Here is a 17,914-nt window from a genome sequence, read left to right as displayed (position 1 = left end):
GTTGCATTTGTTTGTTGTACAGTTTTTCATGCAACTGCATTTCACGAAACCTTGCCCTAATCCAACAGAATGTCTTGTGACTGCAGTTCTTTAAAATATTTCAATTTCCTGGTTAATATCTCCCACATCTAAAAACATCTGAATGCAGTCGTCGAAATCAGTTCTAAAAAATGAAAAAGAATTTAAAACAAATATTTTTCAGTATTTTATTACAAGAAATTATGGAAAATTTTAATAAAATTAGACCTGAAATAATGTTTTTGAAGTACGCCATGTTTGGTGCGAACGTTGTAAAGGTCCTCATCAGTCTTTTGAAGTATTACTCCAACTATGTTTCAAAGGTCACCTTTGCCTTTATCTACATCTCGAATAGGTATGGTTACGCTGTCTCCGATGTCAGCTGGTGGATGGGATTTGTCAGAGGAAGCTTTCGTACTTATAGCTTGTTTTTCAAAAATTTTCTTTCGCAATATTTCTAGCATTTTTAATGTCGTTTGTGTCAATTTTCACAGTGTAACTATCGTCACTGTCTTCGTACTTTTCAGTATTGCTGTCATCTTCGTTTGCCTTCTTTAGGTCATTTTCATCCTGAATATCATTTATGATTTTTTGAGGCAACGAGGAAGTGGAAAGTCCTACTCTAGGATCGATTCCGAATAACGCTTTGTAAGGTGATTGTTTTATGCCAAAGTGCTAAAATTCTGCTTGCATAGATAACTACTGCAGCAGCTGCAAGCTTTGGGTCTTAGCCGAAATACGGCCTTTTTGTTTCCTCTCTTCAGAGTGCAGTTTAACAAATAAGAACACATCTATAAAATACATGTAAGATATAATCTGATTATTCATATCATTCCATGTGTCTCGTCAAAGAATAAATAGGGACTAATCACAGGACAAGTGTATGATTCTTACAACAGGTTTCACATTCACTGTTTTCTGTTTGTGTGGCTTATATGTAAGTTTCTAATACATCGGAGCTACTAAAACAAATTATACTGAACAGATCTCGAGGCTACAGTGATCCTTTGTTTCGAAAAAAATTTATAGTCTGACGCTATCACACTAATTTAAAATGAAATTAACAAGAATTACAATTATTTCCTTTTCTTTACAATGTTTTCACTCTCCTAGTCCCTATACGTGACAAATGGGCTCTTTGCAGCAGAGATATTTCGGTCTTCGCTTTAATAGCTTTTATTATACAAAAATCGGCACAAAATAACATAAAAGGTGAAACATTTATACGATATAAGCGAGTGACTCGATAATAAATAATAATTGTGGGTTACTTTTACCGTTTCTAAGTAATACCTAGCCTAGAAATACTGATTCATGAAATTTATATCTTCCCAATTTCAGTGATTACATTCAGATACACTGAAAGTGAAGTTACGTGCTTGGGAATGGATGGGATTAGGTGATGGAAGAGTACAAATTTTCTACGGTTATTGTGTAATGTGTGTGTAAAAATCGGAGGGGAGAGAATTTGTGATGTATTGAGGAAGATTGCCAGGAGTGGTGAGGCGGAGTCAGAGTAGTCAACATAAGTAGAAATGATTTGTTTGTAAGTTACAGTCCGACAGTAGAAACAGTAAACCAGGGAAACACTGTAGCAATGTTTTGATAATATTCCTTATGTGGCTTTAAGACAGTAACGAAACTGTAACGATGGTCCTAAACAATTGTGATTATTTATTCCTTTTAATTCCTTATACAGTGCTATCCTAAGTCTTTATTAGTTTTCTGCGTCTATGTATCTCACGTCCAGTTATCGCTCACTCCTATACGAAAATATGCAACATACTTGCAGTTTTGATATGATGTGTAGTCATTTTCGCACTTGTAACCAAAACAACGCCTTTTTAATCTGAATTGTTGTTCAGCACCCATTACAAAGTCGGAACAGAAAGTAATATCACATGCGTAGTTACTGCAAATTCCTGTAAGAAAATATGTAAACAACTTGTAATTTTGAAATAAAATGTAATCATTTTGGTACTTGACTCGAGAATAATGACTTCTTTTTTCACCTAACTCGTTATACAGATTCCAAAATAACGACGGAACAGAGAGTAGCTCTTTATACACACGAGGATTCAGAGTAGGACAGTGTGAGTTAGAAATTAGGCCATAGTTTGAAATGAAACAATCGCCAATGAGAGCACACCTCAATGGTACAGACCTTCAATCGCTCCTTATATTCCTAAACCACCAAAGTGCCAATACAATTATCCAACAACTTGCACCTGGCTTTTGCTACCTACTCGAAAATGAACTGCCCAATTAAACACGCCAATTATAGCAGACAACACTGCAACAAAACTGTTCATAAAACTCAGATACATGCACTGACATTGCACCATGACCTTTCCGAACCCTAGTGAAACTTTCGTCTTCTTCCTGAAAACCCTAGCAACACAGCACTTTCTCATCTAACGCACTAGCTTCTATGCCTGTGCACGGGAGACATACGAAATAATCTAGCCCTACTCAGTGAAACCTAAGCTGCCAATAGATTTAATTTCGGCTAGGCCCTCGAATTCAGCCCAGCTCAACACATCCACAAACATTTACAACAGTACATACCCACTGCAAATAAACAGTAGAGCTTCTGTCCGAAACTTGTGGTGCCAACTCCCTACAGCGACCTACCAAGGCGTCATTGCTTCCATGCCTTGACGCGTCGCCGCCTTATCCGTGCAAAAGGTGGACATACCGGATATTATGTAGGTGGTCACAATGGTCTGGCTGCTCAGTGGAAATGCCCCAGCCACCTGGCCCGACCCACCTGCCCTAATATATCGGTGACACTGCTTTCCACGGACTCCTCCCACGCACCAAGCTCCTCCATTACGTATTCAGAAATACTGCAATATGTTCGACTAATGTAGTAACCTATGATACCTAAAAACCTATGATACCTAAAAACTCACACCCTTACCATCCACAAACATTCTATCATTTCACCTAACACACTAAAAAATGAAAAAAAAAACATTGGACTAACCCTCAATGACAAAATAAGCAGGAGCTTCCATCTCCTAAATATTCAAAGAAAGTCCACAACAGTCCAATTATTACTATACTGTGTATTACCAGAAATGGAGTTTCTTTGTTTGCTACCTTGGCTAGTGTTGCAATATTATCGGCTGCAGCGTACATACCGGTAATGTTGGAAGTTTCATCTGTAGGTTCCCTGCAGGCCCAGACAATTGAGTAGCTCTTGTAGTCTGTGTCCAAGACCCAGTACGGAGCTGCCACTGTCAACACAAAGGAACCGAACTGAGTGAGCTTCGAGAGATATATGCAGCTTAGCTGCTACTTGTAGTTTTAAAAGTTATTTCTTTGGTATGTACGAAAACTGTTGGCTTCTTATTGACAATCTGTCACAGCTATTTTTGACTGTAAAGTGTCATGGTGATCTTTCTAATGGTAGAAAATTGCCGACTGTTCTAACGTTCAGAACTCCAGGAAGAGACTGCCAAGGAGCAGCGATCGAAAGAAAAATATTGAATAACCAACGAAAGTGCAACGTTCTACGCATCGGGACGGGAAATTTCACAATTTAAATTGTGCTAGAAAAGCCGGGAAATCGGAAAATGAAAATGATAAGGATCAGTCTAAATATAGTGGGAGTCAGTGAGGTGACATGGAAGGCAGACAAGAGTTTATTGTCACACGAGTACGGGGTAATATAAACAGCAACAGAAAATTGTATAATGAGATATGATTCGTAATGCTTGGGAGGGTAAGATAGAGATCGAGCCACTGTGAGAAGTGCAGCGCTTGAGTTGTTCTGTTAAAAATCGATAGGAGACTAACACCGACAACAATAGTTCAGGTTTATATGCAAACAACGCAAGCAAAAATAAAGAGAAAGTATCTTATGATGTTGAATGAGTAATTCATTACATAAAGGGGGTAGAATGTTACTGTCATGGAGGACCGGAATGCAGTTAAGGAGAGGGTTACAGGAGAATATGAGATTGGTAGGAGGAATGACAAGGAGAAACACTCAATGAATTTCAGCTAGTAATAGTGAAAACTATGTTCAAGAATCACAAGAGGAGGAGGTATACTAGGAAAAGGCCGGGAGATACACGAAGAGTCCAGTTAGAGAACATCTTCTTCAAGCAAAGAACCTGAAACCAGATACTGGATTATAAGGTGTTCCCAGCAGCATATACAGAATCAGATCATAATTTAGTAATGCCCAAGAGTAGGCCGAAGTTTAGGAGACTGGTCAGGAACATCAATGCACCAAGAATTGAGACACGGAGGTACTAAGGAGTGAAGAGATAAATTTGAAGTCATGGAGGCTATAGACACTCTGATAATGAATGTGTTACTAGAAAGTTCAGCGGAAGTGCAATGAATCTTTAAAAAAGGCGATCACAGAAGTTGGAGAGAAAAACACTTGTACAAGGAAGGTAACGTGGAAGAGCCTATGAGTAACAGGATAAAAACCTCAGTTGATCCACTGTTCAAGGAAATTCTGGAAAACAGAGATACAAGTCACTTACTTAAAAATAGAGAGGAAGTGTAGGGAAGTTAAAGTGAAAATTTCTACATCGTAAACATGAAGAAATTGAAAACGATATGATTTTCAAAACGATTGACTCAGCATACAGAAAAGTAAAAACAACCTTCAGCAGAATTCCAAGCAAGGGTGGTAAATTAAGAGTGCAATGGGAATTCCACTGTTAAACGCAAAGAAGACAGCAGATAGCTGGAAACACTACAACGAACGCCTCTATCGCAAGAAGACTTCCCTGATGTCGTGATGGAATAATGAACAGGTGTCGACACCTAACAGATAGGGAAGTCAGCATTAGGAAAAACGAGACATGAGACGAGAGGTACACCAACAGACTTTCGGAAGAAGCATCAACCCTACAATTCCCAAGATCACAAGTGCCGACAAGTCTGCGAGTTCTCACACAGTCAGCTTAACAGCTCATGCATACAGATAGGTTAACAGAGTAATACATAAAAGAATGGGAAAGAATATTAAGGACGCGTTAGATGGCGCTCAGTTTTACTGCAGAAAAGGTAAAGACACCAGAGAGGAAGTTCTGACGTTGCGGTTGAAAATGCAGCCAATTGTAAAGAAAAATCAAGATACAGTCATAAATTTGTCGACCTGGAAAAAGCGTCCGACATTGTAAAATGGTGTAAGATGTTCGAAGTTCTAAGGGAAATACGTGTAAGCGTTTGGAAAAGACGGGTAATATACAATACATGCGGTAACCAGGGCGCAAAAGTTTGACCTCGAGACGAAGAAAGTGCTAGGATTGAAAAGGGAATACGACATGGACGTAGTCTTTTCCTCTTCTCTTCAATCACTATATCGAAGAAGCAACGACGGGAAACGAAAGAAAGTTTCAATAGTGGGATTAAAATTAAAGGCGAAAGGATATCTGTGTCATGATACGCTGATGACATTGCTATGCTGAATGAAAGTGAAGCATATTTCATGCATCTGCTAAATAGAAAGACAGATAGAGAGTGCAGAATGTGGACTGAGAGTAAAGTCGGGAAAGCCGAAAGCAAGGGGAAGTAGTAAAAAGAGAACACACTTAACATTGAAACCGGGGATCAGGAAGTAGACGAAGGTAAGGAATTCGGCAACCTAGGTAACTAAATAAGCTATAATGGACGGATCAAGGAGGAGATGTAAAGTAGACTAGCAGTTGCAAAACGGGCATTCCTGGCCACGAGAAGTCTACTCGTATCAAACATTGGTCAAAATTTGAAGAAGAAATTTCTGAGAGTGGACGTATAGAGCAGAGCATTGTTTGGTAGTGAAAGGTTGACTGTGTGAAAACCGGAACAGGCGAGAATCGAGGCATTTGAGATGTCGTACTATGGAGGACTGTTGAAGATCACGTGTCCTGAAAAGGTAAGAAATGAAGAGGTACTCTGTGGACTCGGCACAGAAAGGAATCATGCTGCAGGGACAAGATCGTAGGATATCTATTTAGCAATCAGAGAATAACTTGCATATCACTAGAGGGAGTTGTAGAGGATAGGAACTGTAGAGGGAAGCAGAGACTGGAATATGTATAGCAGATAACTCAGGGTATAGACTGTAATTGCTACTCTGAGATGAGAACATTGGCACAGGAGAGGAATTCTTGGTGGACCCCTTATACAATCAGAATACTGATGACATACATTGCACGCTCAAGGTCAAATAGTCTAAGCTAGCAGTCAGTATTAACAATATTAAGGTCACCACTAAACATATCTGTTACAGCTGTGAAAGAAGCCACATAATCAAGTTTTAAAGTAAAATCCCGTCCGTAGAAGGAGTACTGCATCGTGTTTAGTACTTCATTTACTTGATGTGTAGTTGGAGCAGAGTAAGTAACTACGATTTAAGCAAATAATTTCTGTTCTGCCAAATTCTCCATTCTCACCTGGTACATTGGGGAAGTGCACTGTGAGTTTGGCCTCTCCAGAGCTAGGGTCATCAATCTCGGCCCAGCCGATGATGTCGTTGAAGGCCCCTGCAGACGTGTTGTACATCTTGTTGTGTACGGTCACATTGTTGTCGCCCGCCAGTGAGTATTCAGCCGTGACACACTGGGCGCCTGCCTCGAAGGGAGCCTGTCCGAACCTGGCGATCTCGTACCACACGCCCAGGTACTGCACACAGACAGGAGCACAGTGTCAGCATCTGCTCAACAGTCGCAGGTCCGCTGTTGAAATGGAGTTAACTACGTCGAGTGTTACCTCAGAGGCGTTAAACTGGGACACTGCAGGCTTGTCGCATGTGCTGACTCTGACAGTGCACTGTTGCGGATCCTGTGGGGTGTCTGTGTAGCGGCTCCTCGGCAGACCCAGGCCCTCCAGCTTGTCATTCACCTGCTGCTCCTGCTCTTCTGTCAGCTGGGCACTCCGTGACAGGATCCATGAGGTCTCTGCGAAGATACGATATCTCTTCGTTAATGCGAATCGCTACTGCTGGTTTCTATTTTAGCCCTCTCGTACATTGCCAAATCATGTATGTTTATTTACACCAGCACGTCATCTCACTGAAAACTACAATTCTGCTTGCATACATAACTAGTCTTAGCCGAAATACGGCCTCTATGTTTCCTCCCTTCAGAGTGCAGTTTAACAAATAAGAACACATATATAAGATACATCTAACATATAATCTGATTATTCATATCATTCCATGCCTCTCGTCATAGAATAACTGTGTACTAAACACAGGAAAAGTGTATGATGGTTAACAACTGGTTTCGCACTTCCTGTTTTCTGTTTGGGTGGCTTGTACTAGTACACATAAGTTTCTAATGCATGGCAGCCACTAAAACAAATTGTACTGAACAAATCTGGAGGATAGGGTGATTCTTTGTTTTGAAAAACATTTGTAGTCTGACACAATCACACCAATTTAAAACGAAAATGTAAAAAAATTACAATTATTTCCTTTTCTTTACTATCTTTTCACCCTCCTCGCTCCTATGTGTGGCAAAATGGCCCTTAGCAGTAGAAATATTTCGCTCTTCGCTTTAATAGCTTTTATTACACAAAAATCGGCACAAAATAACATAAAAGGTGAAACATTTATACGATATAACCGAGTGACTCGAAGATAAATAATAACTGCTGGTTTCTTACACCGTTATTTAAGTCATATCTAGCGTAGAAATAGTGATTCATGTAATTTACGTTTTCCCAATTTCAGTGATTACATTCAGATACACTGAAAGTGATGTTATGTGCATTGGGAATAGATGGACGTAGGGGATGAAAGAGTACAAACTTTCTACGGTTATTGTGTAATGTGTGTGTAAACATCGGAGGGGAGAGAATTTGTGACGTATTGAGGAAGATTGCCAGGAGTGGTGAGGGAGAGTCAGAGTAGTCAACATAAGTAGAAATGATTTGTTTGTAAGTTATAGTCCGACAGTAGAAACAGTAAATCAGGGAAACTCTGTAGCAATGTTTTAATAATATTCCTTATGTGGCTTTAAGACAGTAACGAAATTGCAACGATGGTCCTAAACAATTGGGAATATTTTTTCCTTTTAACGCACTAGCTTATATCCCTCTTCACGGGAGACATACGAAATACTGTAGCCCCTAAAAACCACTCAGCGAAACCTAATCTGTCAATAGATTTAATTTCGGCTAGGTACTTCGATTCAGCCCAGCTCAACACATATATAGTGCTACCCTCAGTCGATTTTAGTTTCCTGAGTCGGTGTATCTCACGTCCAGTTATTGCTCACGCCTATAAAATATGTGCAAATTACTTGCCGTTTTGATATAATGTGTAGTCTTTTTCGCACCTGTAACCAAAGCAACGCCTTTTTAACCTGATTTGTTATTCACAACCCATTACAAAGTCGAAACAGAAAGTAATATCACATGCCCAGTTACTACAAATTCCTGTAAGAAAATATGTAAACAACTTGTAATATTGAAATAAAATGTAATCATTTTGGTACTTGTCTCAAAAGTAATGATTTTTTTGACCTAACTCGTTAGACAGAATCAAAAATAAAGACGGAAGAGAGTAGCGCTTTAGACACACGATGATTCAGAGTAGGACAATGTGAGTTAGAAATTAGGCCATAGTTTGAAATGAAACAATCGCCAATGAGCGCACATTTCAATGGTACAGATCTTCAATCGCTCCTTGTATTCCTAAGCCACCTACGTGCCAATACAATTATCCCACTACTTGCTCCTGGCTTTTTATACCTACTCGAAAATGAACTGCCCGATTAAACACGCCTGTTATAGCAGACGACACTACAATAACACTCTCCATAGAACTCAAATACATGCATTGACTTTGCACCATGAACTTTCCGAACCCTAGCAACACAGCACTTTCTCATCTAACGCACTAGCTTCTATGCCTGTTCACGGGAGACATATGAAATACTGTAGCCCCTAAAAACCACTCTGCGAAACCTAATCTGCCAATATATTTAATTTCGGCTAGGCCCTTGGATTCAGCCCAGCTCAACACATCCACAAACATTTACAACAGTACATACCCAATGCAAATAAACAGTATAGTTTCTGTCCGAAACTTGTGGTGCCAACTCCCCCCAGCGACCTACCAAGGCGTCATTGCTTCCATGCCATGACGCGTCGCCGCTGTTATCCGTGCAAAAGGTGGACATACCGGCTATTATGTAGGTGGTCACAATGTTCTGGCTGCTCAGTGTAAATGCCCCAGCCACCTGGCCCGACCCACCTGCCCTAATATATGGGCGACACTGCTTTCCACGGACTCCTCCCACGCACCAAGCTCCTCCATTACGTATTCGGATATACTGCAATATGTTCGACTAATGTAGTAACCTATGATACCTAAAAACCTATGATACCTAAAAGCCCACAACTTTACCATCCACAAACATTCTGTCCTTTCCCCTAACACACTAAAAAAAACCATTGGACTAACCCTCAATCACAAAACAAGCAGGCGCCTTCATCTCATAAATATTCAAAGAAAGTCCACAATAGAGTAAACTTACTTCTAATAAAAGTCGATTTCACATGTTAATTACATCCTTCCACCATCCTTCATACACACTTATTACTATACTGTGTATTACCAGAAATTGAGTTTCTTTGTTTGCTACCTTGGCTAGTGTTGCAACATTAGCGGCTGCAGCGTACATACCGGTAATGTTGGAAGTTTCATCTGTAGGTTCCCTGCAGGCCCAGACAATTGAGTAACTCTTGTAGTCTGTGTCCAAGACCCAGTACGGAGCTGCCACTGTCAACACAAAGGAACAGAACTGAGTGAGCTTCTAGAGATATATGCAGCTTAGCTGCTACTTGTAGTTTTAAAAGTTATTTCTTTGGTATGTACGAAAACTGATGGCTTCTTATTGACAGTCTGTTACAGTTATTTTTGACTGAAAAGTGTCATGGTGATCTTTCTAATGGTACAAAATTGCCGACTGTTCTAACGTTCAGAACTCCAGGAAAAGACTGCCAAGGAGCATCAATCGAAAGAAAAATATTGAATAACCAAGGAAAGTGCAACGTTCTACATATCGGGACCGGAAATTTCAGAATTTAAAATGTGCTAGAAAAGCCGGGAAATCGGAAAATGAAAATGATAAGGATCAGGCTAAATATAGTGGGAGTCAGTGCGGTGACATGGAAGGCAGACAAGAGTTTATTGTCACACGAGTACGGGGTAATATCAACAGCAACAGAAAATTGTATAATGAGGTATGATTCGTAATGCATGGGAGGGTAAGATAGAGATCGAGCCACTGTGAGAAGTGCAGCGCGTTAGTTGTTCTGATAAAAATCGATAGGAGACTAACACCGACAACAATAGTTCAGGTTTACATGCAAACAATGCAAGCAAAAATAAAGAGAAAGTATATTATGATGTTGAATGACTAATTCATTACGTAAAGGGTTATGAAATATTATTGTCATGGGGGACCGGAATGCAGTTAAGGAGGGGTTATAGGAGAATATGAGATGGGTAGAAGGAATGACAAGGAAAAACAGTCAATGAATTTCAGCTAGTAACAGTGAAAACTATGTTCAAGAATCACAAGACGAGGAGGTATACTAGAAAAAGGCCAGGAGATACACGAAGAGTCCAGTTACACTACATCTTCCTCAGGCAAAGATCCTGAAACCAGATATTAGATTACAAGGTGTTCCCAGCAGCATATACAGAAACAGATCATAATTTAGTAATGACGAAGAGTAGGCTGAAATTTAAAAAACTGGTCAGGAACATCAATGCACAAAGAATTGAGACACGGAGGTACTAAGGAGTGAAGAGATAAACTTGAAGCCATGGAGGCTATAGATACTCTGATAATGAATGTGTTACTAGGCAGTTCAGTTGAAGTGCAATGAATCTTTAAAAAAGGCGATCACAGAAGTTGGTGAGAACAACATACGTACAAGAAAGGTAACGGTGAAGAACCTATGAGTAACAGGATAAAAACCTCAGTTGATCCACTGTTCAGGGAAATTCTGGAAAACAGAGATACAAGTCACTTCCGAAAAAATAGGGAGGAAGTGTAGGGAAGTTAAGGAGAAAATTTCTACATCGCAAATATGAGGAAATTGAAAACGATATGATTTTCAAAACGATTGACTCAGCATGCAGACAAGTAAAAACAACCTTCAGCAGAATTCCAAGCAAGGGTGGTAAATTAAGAGTGCAATGGGAATTCCACTGTTAAACGCAAAGAAGACAGCAGATAGCTGGAAACACTACAACGAACGCCTCTATCACAAGAGGACTTCCCTGATGTCGTGATGGAATAATGAACAGGTGTCGACACCTAACAGATAGGGAAGTCAGCATTAGGAAAAACGAGACATGAGACGAGAGGTACACCAACAGACTTTCGGAAGAAGCATCAACCCTACAATTCCCAAGATCACAAGTGCTGACAAGTCTGCGAGTTCTCACACAGTCAGCTTAACAGCCCATGCATACAAATTGGTGACAAGAGTAAGACATAGAAGAATGGGAAAGAATATTAAGGATGTGTTAGATGGCGCTCAGTTTGACTGCAGAAAAGGTGAAGACACCAGAGAGGAAGTTCTGACGTTGCGGTTGAAAATGCAGCCAATTGTAAAGAAAAATCAAGATACAGTCATAAATTTGTCGACCTGGAAAAAGCGTCCGACATTGTAAAATGGTGTAAGATGTTCGAAATTCCAAGGGAAATACGTGTAAGCGTTAGGAAAAGACGTGTAATATACAATACATACGGTAACCAAGGCGCAAAAGTTTGACCACGAGACGAAGAAAGTGCTCGGATTAAAAAGGGAATACGAGATGGACGTAGTCTTTTCCTCTACTCTTCAATCACTATATCGAAGAAGCAACGACTGGAAACGAAAGGAAGTTTCAATAGTGGGATTAAAATTAAAGGTGAAAGGATATCAGTGTCATGACTCGCTGATGACATTGCTATGCTGAGTGAAAGTGAAGCATATTTCATGCATCTGCTGAATAGAAAAGACAGTTAGAGAGTGCAAAATGTGGACTGAGAGTAAAGTCGGGAAAGCCGAAAGTAATGGGAAGTAGTAAAAAGAGAACACACTTAACATTGAAACCGGGGATCAGGAAGTAGACGAAGGTAAGGAATTCGGCAACCTAGGTAACTAAATAAGCTATAATGGACGGATCAAAGAGGACATGTAAAGCAGACTAGCAGTTGCAAAACGGGCATTCCTGGCCACGAGAAGTCTACTCGTATCAAACATTGGTGAAAATTTGAAGAAGATATTTCTCAGAGTGGACGTATAGAGCAGAGCATTGTTTGGTAGTGAAAGGTTGACTGTGTGAAAACCGGAACAGGCGAGAATCGAAGCATTTGAGATGTCGAACTATGGAGGACTGTTGAAGATCACGTGTCCTGAAAAGGTAAGAAATGAAGAGGTACTCTGTGGACTCGGCACAGAAAAGAATCAGGCTGTAGGGACAAGATCGTAGGTTAACTATCTAGCAATCAGAGAATAACTTGCATATCACTAGAGGGAGTTGTAGAGGATAGGAACTGTAGAGGGAAGCAGAGACTGGAATACGTATAGCAGATAACTGAGGGTATAGACTGCGATTGCTATTATGAGATGAGAACATTGGCACAGGAGAGGAATTCTTGGTGGACCCCTTATATAGTCAGAATACTGATGACATACATTGCACGCTCAAGGTCAAATAGGCTAAGCTAGCAGTCAGTATTAACAATATTAAGGTCACCACTAAACATATCTGTTACAGCTGTGAAAGAAGCCACATAATCAAGTTTTAAAGTAAAATCCCGTCCGTAGAAGGAGTACTGCATCGTGTTTAGTACTTCATTTACTTGATGTTGTGTAGTTGGAGCAGAGTAAGTAACTACGATTTAAGCAAATAATTTCTGTTCTGCCAAATTCTCCATTCTCACCTGGTACATTGGGGAAGTGCACTGTGAGTTTGGCCTCTCCAGAGCTAGGGTCATCAATCTCGGCCCAGCCGATGATGTCGTTGAAGGCCCCTGCAGACGTGTTGTACATCTTGTTGTGTACGGTCACATTGTTGTCGCCCGCCAGTGAGTATTCAGCCGTGACACACTGGGCGCCTGCCTCGAAGGGAGCCTGTCCGAACCTGGCGATCTCGTACCACACGCCCAGGTACTGCACACAGACAGGAGCACGGTGTCAGCATCTGCTCAACAGTCACAAGTCCGCTGTTGAAATGGAGTTAACTACGTCGAGTGTTACCTCAGAGGCGTTAAACTGGGACACTGCAGGCTTGTCGCACTTGCTGACTCTGACAGTGCACTGTTGTGGATCCTGTGGCGTGTCTGTGTAGCGGCTCCTCGGCAGACCCAGGGCCTCCAGCCTGTCATTCACCTGCTGCTCCTGCTCTTCTGTCAGCTGGGCACTCCGTGACAGGATCCATGAGGTCTCTGCGAAGATACGATATCTCTTCGTTAATGCGAATCTCTACTGCTGGTTTCTATTTTAGCCCTCTCGTACATTGCCAAATCATGTATGTTTACTTACACCAGCACGTCATCTCACTGAAAACTACAATTCTGCTTGCATACATAACTAGTCTTAGCCGAAATACGGCCTCTATGTTTCCTCCCTTCAGAGTGCAGTTTAACAAATAAGAACACATCTATAAGATACATCTAACATATAATCTGATTATTCATATCATTCCATGCCTCTCGTCATAGAATAACTATGTACTAAACACAGGAAAAGTGCATGATTGTTAACAACTGGTTTCGCACTTCCTGTTTTCTGTTTGGGTGGCTTGTACTAGTACACATAAGTTTCTAATGCATGGCAGCCACTAAAACAAATTATACTGAACAGATCTGGAGGCTACGGTGATTCTTTGTTTTGAAAAACATTTGTAGTCTGACACAATCACACCAACTTAAAACGAAATTGTAAAAAAAATTACAATTATTTCCTTTTCTTTACTATCTTTTCACCCTCCTTGCTCCTATGTCAGTAGAAATATTTCGCTCTTCGCTTTAATAGCTTTTATTACACAAAAATCGGCACAAAATAACATAAAAGGTGAAACATTTATACGATATAAGCGAGTGACTCGAAGATAAATAATAACTGCTGGTTTCTTACACCGTTATTTAAGTCATATCTAGCGTAGAAATAGTGATTCATGTAATTTACGTTTTCCCAATTTCAGTGATTACATTCAGATACACTGAAAGTGATGTTATGTGCATTGGGAATAGATGGACGTAGGGGATGAAAGAGTACAAACTTTCTACGGTTATTGTGTAATGTGTGTGTAAACATCGGAGGGGAGAGAATTTGTGACGTATTGAGGAAGATTGCCAGGAGTGGTGAGGGAGAGTCAGAGTAGTCAACATAAGTAGAAATGATTTGTTTGTAAGTTATAGTCCGATAGTAGAAACAGTAAATCAGGGAAACTCTGTAGCAATGTTTTAATAATATTCCTTATGTGGCTTTAAGACAGTAACGAAGTTGCAACGATGGTCCTAAACAATTGGGAATATTTTTTCCTTTTAACGCACTAGCTTCTATGGCTGTTCACGGGAGACATACGAAATACTGTAGCCCCTAAATACCACTCAGCGAAACCTAATCTGCCAATAGATTTAATTTCGGCTAGGTACTTCAATTCAGCCCAGCTCAACACATATATAGTGCTATCCTCAGTCTATATTAGTTTCCTGGGTCGGTGTATCTCACGTCCAGTTATTGCTCACGCCTATAAAAAATGTGCAAATTACTTGCCGTTTTGATATGATGTGTAGTCTTTTTCGCACCTGTAACCAAAGCAACGCCTTTTTAACCTGATTTGTTATTCACAACTCATTACAAAGTCGAAACAGAAAGTAAAATCACATGCCCAGTTACTACCAATTCCTGTAAGAAAATATGTAAACAACTTGTAATATTGAAATAAAATGTAATCATTTTGGTACTTGTCTCAAAAGTAATGATTTTTTTGACCTAACTCGTTAGACAGAATCAAAAATAAAGACGGAAGAGAGTAGCGCTTTAGACACACGATGATTCAGAGTAGGACAATGTGAGTTAGAAATTAGGCCATAGTTTGAAATGAAACAATCGCCAATGAGCGCACATTTCAATGGTACAGACCTTCAATCGCTCCTTGTATTCCTAAGCCACCTACGTGCCAATACAATTATCCCACTACTTGCTCCTGGCTTTTTATACCTACTCGAAAATGAACTGCCCGATTAAACACGCCTATTATAGCAGACGACACTACAATAACACTCTCCATAAAACTCAAATACATGCATTGACATTGCACCATGAACTTTCCGAACCCTAGCGACACAGCACTTTCTCATCTAACGCACTAGCTTCTATGCCTGTTCACGGGAGACATATGAAATACTGTAGCCCCTAAAAACCACTCTGCGAAACCTAATCTGCCAATATATTTAATTTCGGCTAGGCCCTTGGATTCAGCCCAGCTCAACACATCCACAAACATTTACAACAGTACATACACAATGCAAATAAACAGTATAGTTTCTGTCCGAAACTTGTGGTGCCAACTCCCCCCAGCGACCTACCAAGGCGTCATTGCTTCCATGCCATGACGCGTCGCCGCTGTTATCCGTGCAAAAGGTGGACATACCGGCTATTATGTAGGTGGTCACAATGTTCTGGCTGCTCAGTGTATATGGCCCAGCCACCTGGCCCGACCCACCAGCCCTAATATATCGGTGACACTGCTTTCCATGGACTCCTCCCACGCACCAAGCTCCTCCATTACATATTCGGATATACTGCAATATGTTCGACTAATGTAGTAACCTATGATACCTAAAAACCTATGATACCTAAAAGCCCACAACTTTACCATCCACAAACAATCTGTCCTTTCCCCTAACACACTAAAAAAAACCACTGGACTAACCCTCTATAACAAAACAAGCAGGCTCCTTCATCTCATAAATATTCAAAGAAAGCCCACAGTAGAGTAAACTTACTTCTAATAAAAGTCGATTTCACATGTTAATTACATCCTTCCACCATCCTTCATACACACTTATTACTATGCTGTGTATTACCAGAAATTGAGTTTCTTTGTTTGCTACCTTGGCTAGTGTTGCAATATTATCGGCTGCAGCGTACATACCGGTAATGTTGGAAGTTTCATCTGTAGGTTCCCTGCAGGCCCAGACAATTGAGTAGCTCTTGTAGTCTGTGTCCAAGACCCAGTACGGAGCTGCCACTGTCAACACAAAGGAACAGAACTGAGTGAGCTTCTAGAGATATATGCAGCTTAGCTGCTACTTGTAGTTTTAAAAGATATTTCTTTGGTATGTACGAAAACTGTTGGCTTCTTATTGACAGTCTGTCACAGTTATTTTTGACTGAAACGTGTCATGGTGATCTTTCTAATGGTAGAAAATTGCCGACTGTTCTAACGTTCAGAACTCCAGGAACAGACTGCCAAGGAGCAGCGATCGAAAGAAAAATATTGAATAACCAACGAAAGTGCAACGTTCTACGTATCTGGACGGGAAATTTCAGAATTTAAAATGTGCTAGAAAAGCCGGGAAATCGGAAAATGAAAATGATAAGGATCAGTCTAAATAAAGTGGGAGTCAGTGCGGTGACATGGAAAGCAGACAAGGTTTTATTGTCACACGAGTACGGGGTAATATCAACAGCAACAGAAAATTGTATAATGAGATATGATTCGTAATGCAGGGGATGGTAAGATAGAGATCGAGCCACTGTGAGAAGTGCAGCGCTTTAGTTGTTCTGATGAAAATCGATAGGAGACTAACACCGACAACAACAGTTCAGGTTTACATGCAAACAACGCAAGCAAAAATAAAGAGAAAGTATATTATGATGTTGAATGAGTAATTCGTTACGTAAAGGGGGATGAAATATTATTGTCATGGGGGACCGGAATGCAGTTAAGGAGAGGGTTCTAGGAGAATATGAAATGGGTAGGAGGAATGACAAGGAGAAACACTCAATGAATTTGAGCTAGTAACAGTGAAAACTATGTTCAAGAATCACAAGAGGAGGAGGTATACTAGGTTAAGGCCGGGAGATACACGAGGAGTCCAGTTAGACTACATCTTTCTTAGGCAAAGATCCTGAAACCAGATATTAGATTATAAGGTGTTCCCAGCAGCATATACAGAATCAGATCATAATTTAGTAATGACGAAGAGTAGGCTGAAGTTTAAGAGACTGGTCAGGAACATCAATGCACAAAGAATTGAGACACGGAGGTACTAAGGAGTGAAGAGATAAACTTGAAGCCATGGAGGCTATAGATACTCTGATAATGAATGTGTTAGTAGGCAGTTCAGTTGAAGTGCAATGAATCTTTAAAAAAGGCGATCACAGTAGTTGGTGAGAAAAACATACGTACAAGAAAGGTAACGGTGAAGAACCTATGAGTAACAGGATAAAAACCTCAGTTGATCCACTGTTCAGGGAAATTCTGGAAAACAGAGATACAAGTCATTTACGAAAAAATAGGGAGGAAGTGTAGGGAAGTTAAAGTGAAAATTTCTACATCGTAAATATGAAGAAATTGAAAACGATATGATTTTCAAAACGATTGACTCAGCATACAGAAAAGTAAAAACAACCTTCAGCAGAATTCCAAGCAAGGGTGGTAAATTAAGAGTGCAATGGGAATTCCACTGTTAAACGCAAAGAAGACAGCAGATAGCTGGAAACACTACAACGAACGCCTCTATCGCAAGAAGACTTCCCTGATGTCGTGATGGAATAATGAACAGGTGTCGACACCTAACAGATAGGGAAGTCAGCATTAGGAAAAACGAGACATGAGACGAGAGGTACACCAACAGACTTTCGGAAGAAGCATCAACCCTACAATTCCCAAGATCACAAGTGCCGACTAGTCTGCGAG

At 40.4% G+C, this 17,914-nt stretch overlaps 1 protein-coding gene across 1 annotated transcript in view; it reads right to left on the bottom strand.

Annotated features, from left to right (window-relative positions):
* LOC126180393 (uncharacterized) overlaps window positions 1-17,914 on the bottom strand; it is a 144,698-nt gene that overhangs the window by 45,484 nt on the left and 81,300 nt on the right. The window contains exons 13-19 of the mRNA XM_049924690.1: window positions 16,145-16,240; window positions 13,240-13,427; window positions 12,924-13,152; window positions 9,662-9,757; window positions 6,739-6,926; window positions 6,423-6,651; window positions 3,165-3,260 (exon numbers count right to left, since the gene is read on the bottom strand). Coding sequence (XP_049780647.1) covers window positions 3,165-3,260; window positions 6,423-6,651; window positions 6,739-6,926; window positions 9,662-9,757; window positions 12,924-13,152; window positions 13,240-13,427; window positions 16,145-16,240 — 1,122 coding nt within the window. The remainder of the gene's footprint in view (window positions 1-3,164; window positions 3,261-6,422; window positions 6,652-6,738; window positions 6,927-9,661; window positions 9,758-12,923; window positions 13,153-13,239; window positions 13,428-16,144; window positions 16,241-17,914) is intronic.

The sequence above is a fragment of the Schistocerca cancellata genome, chromosome 1, assembly GCF_023864275.1.
Source record: "Schistocerca cancellata isolate TAMUIC-IGC-003103 chromosome 1, iqSchCanc2.1, whole genome shotgun sequence".
Taxonomy (NCBI): domain Eukaryota; kingdom Metazoa; phylum Arthropoda; class Insecta; order Orthoptera; family Acrididae; genus Schistocerca; species Schistocerca cancellata.
The sequence above is the reverse complement of the archived record's forward strand: the minus strand, read 5'-3'. Positions and strand labels throughout refer to the sequence as shown.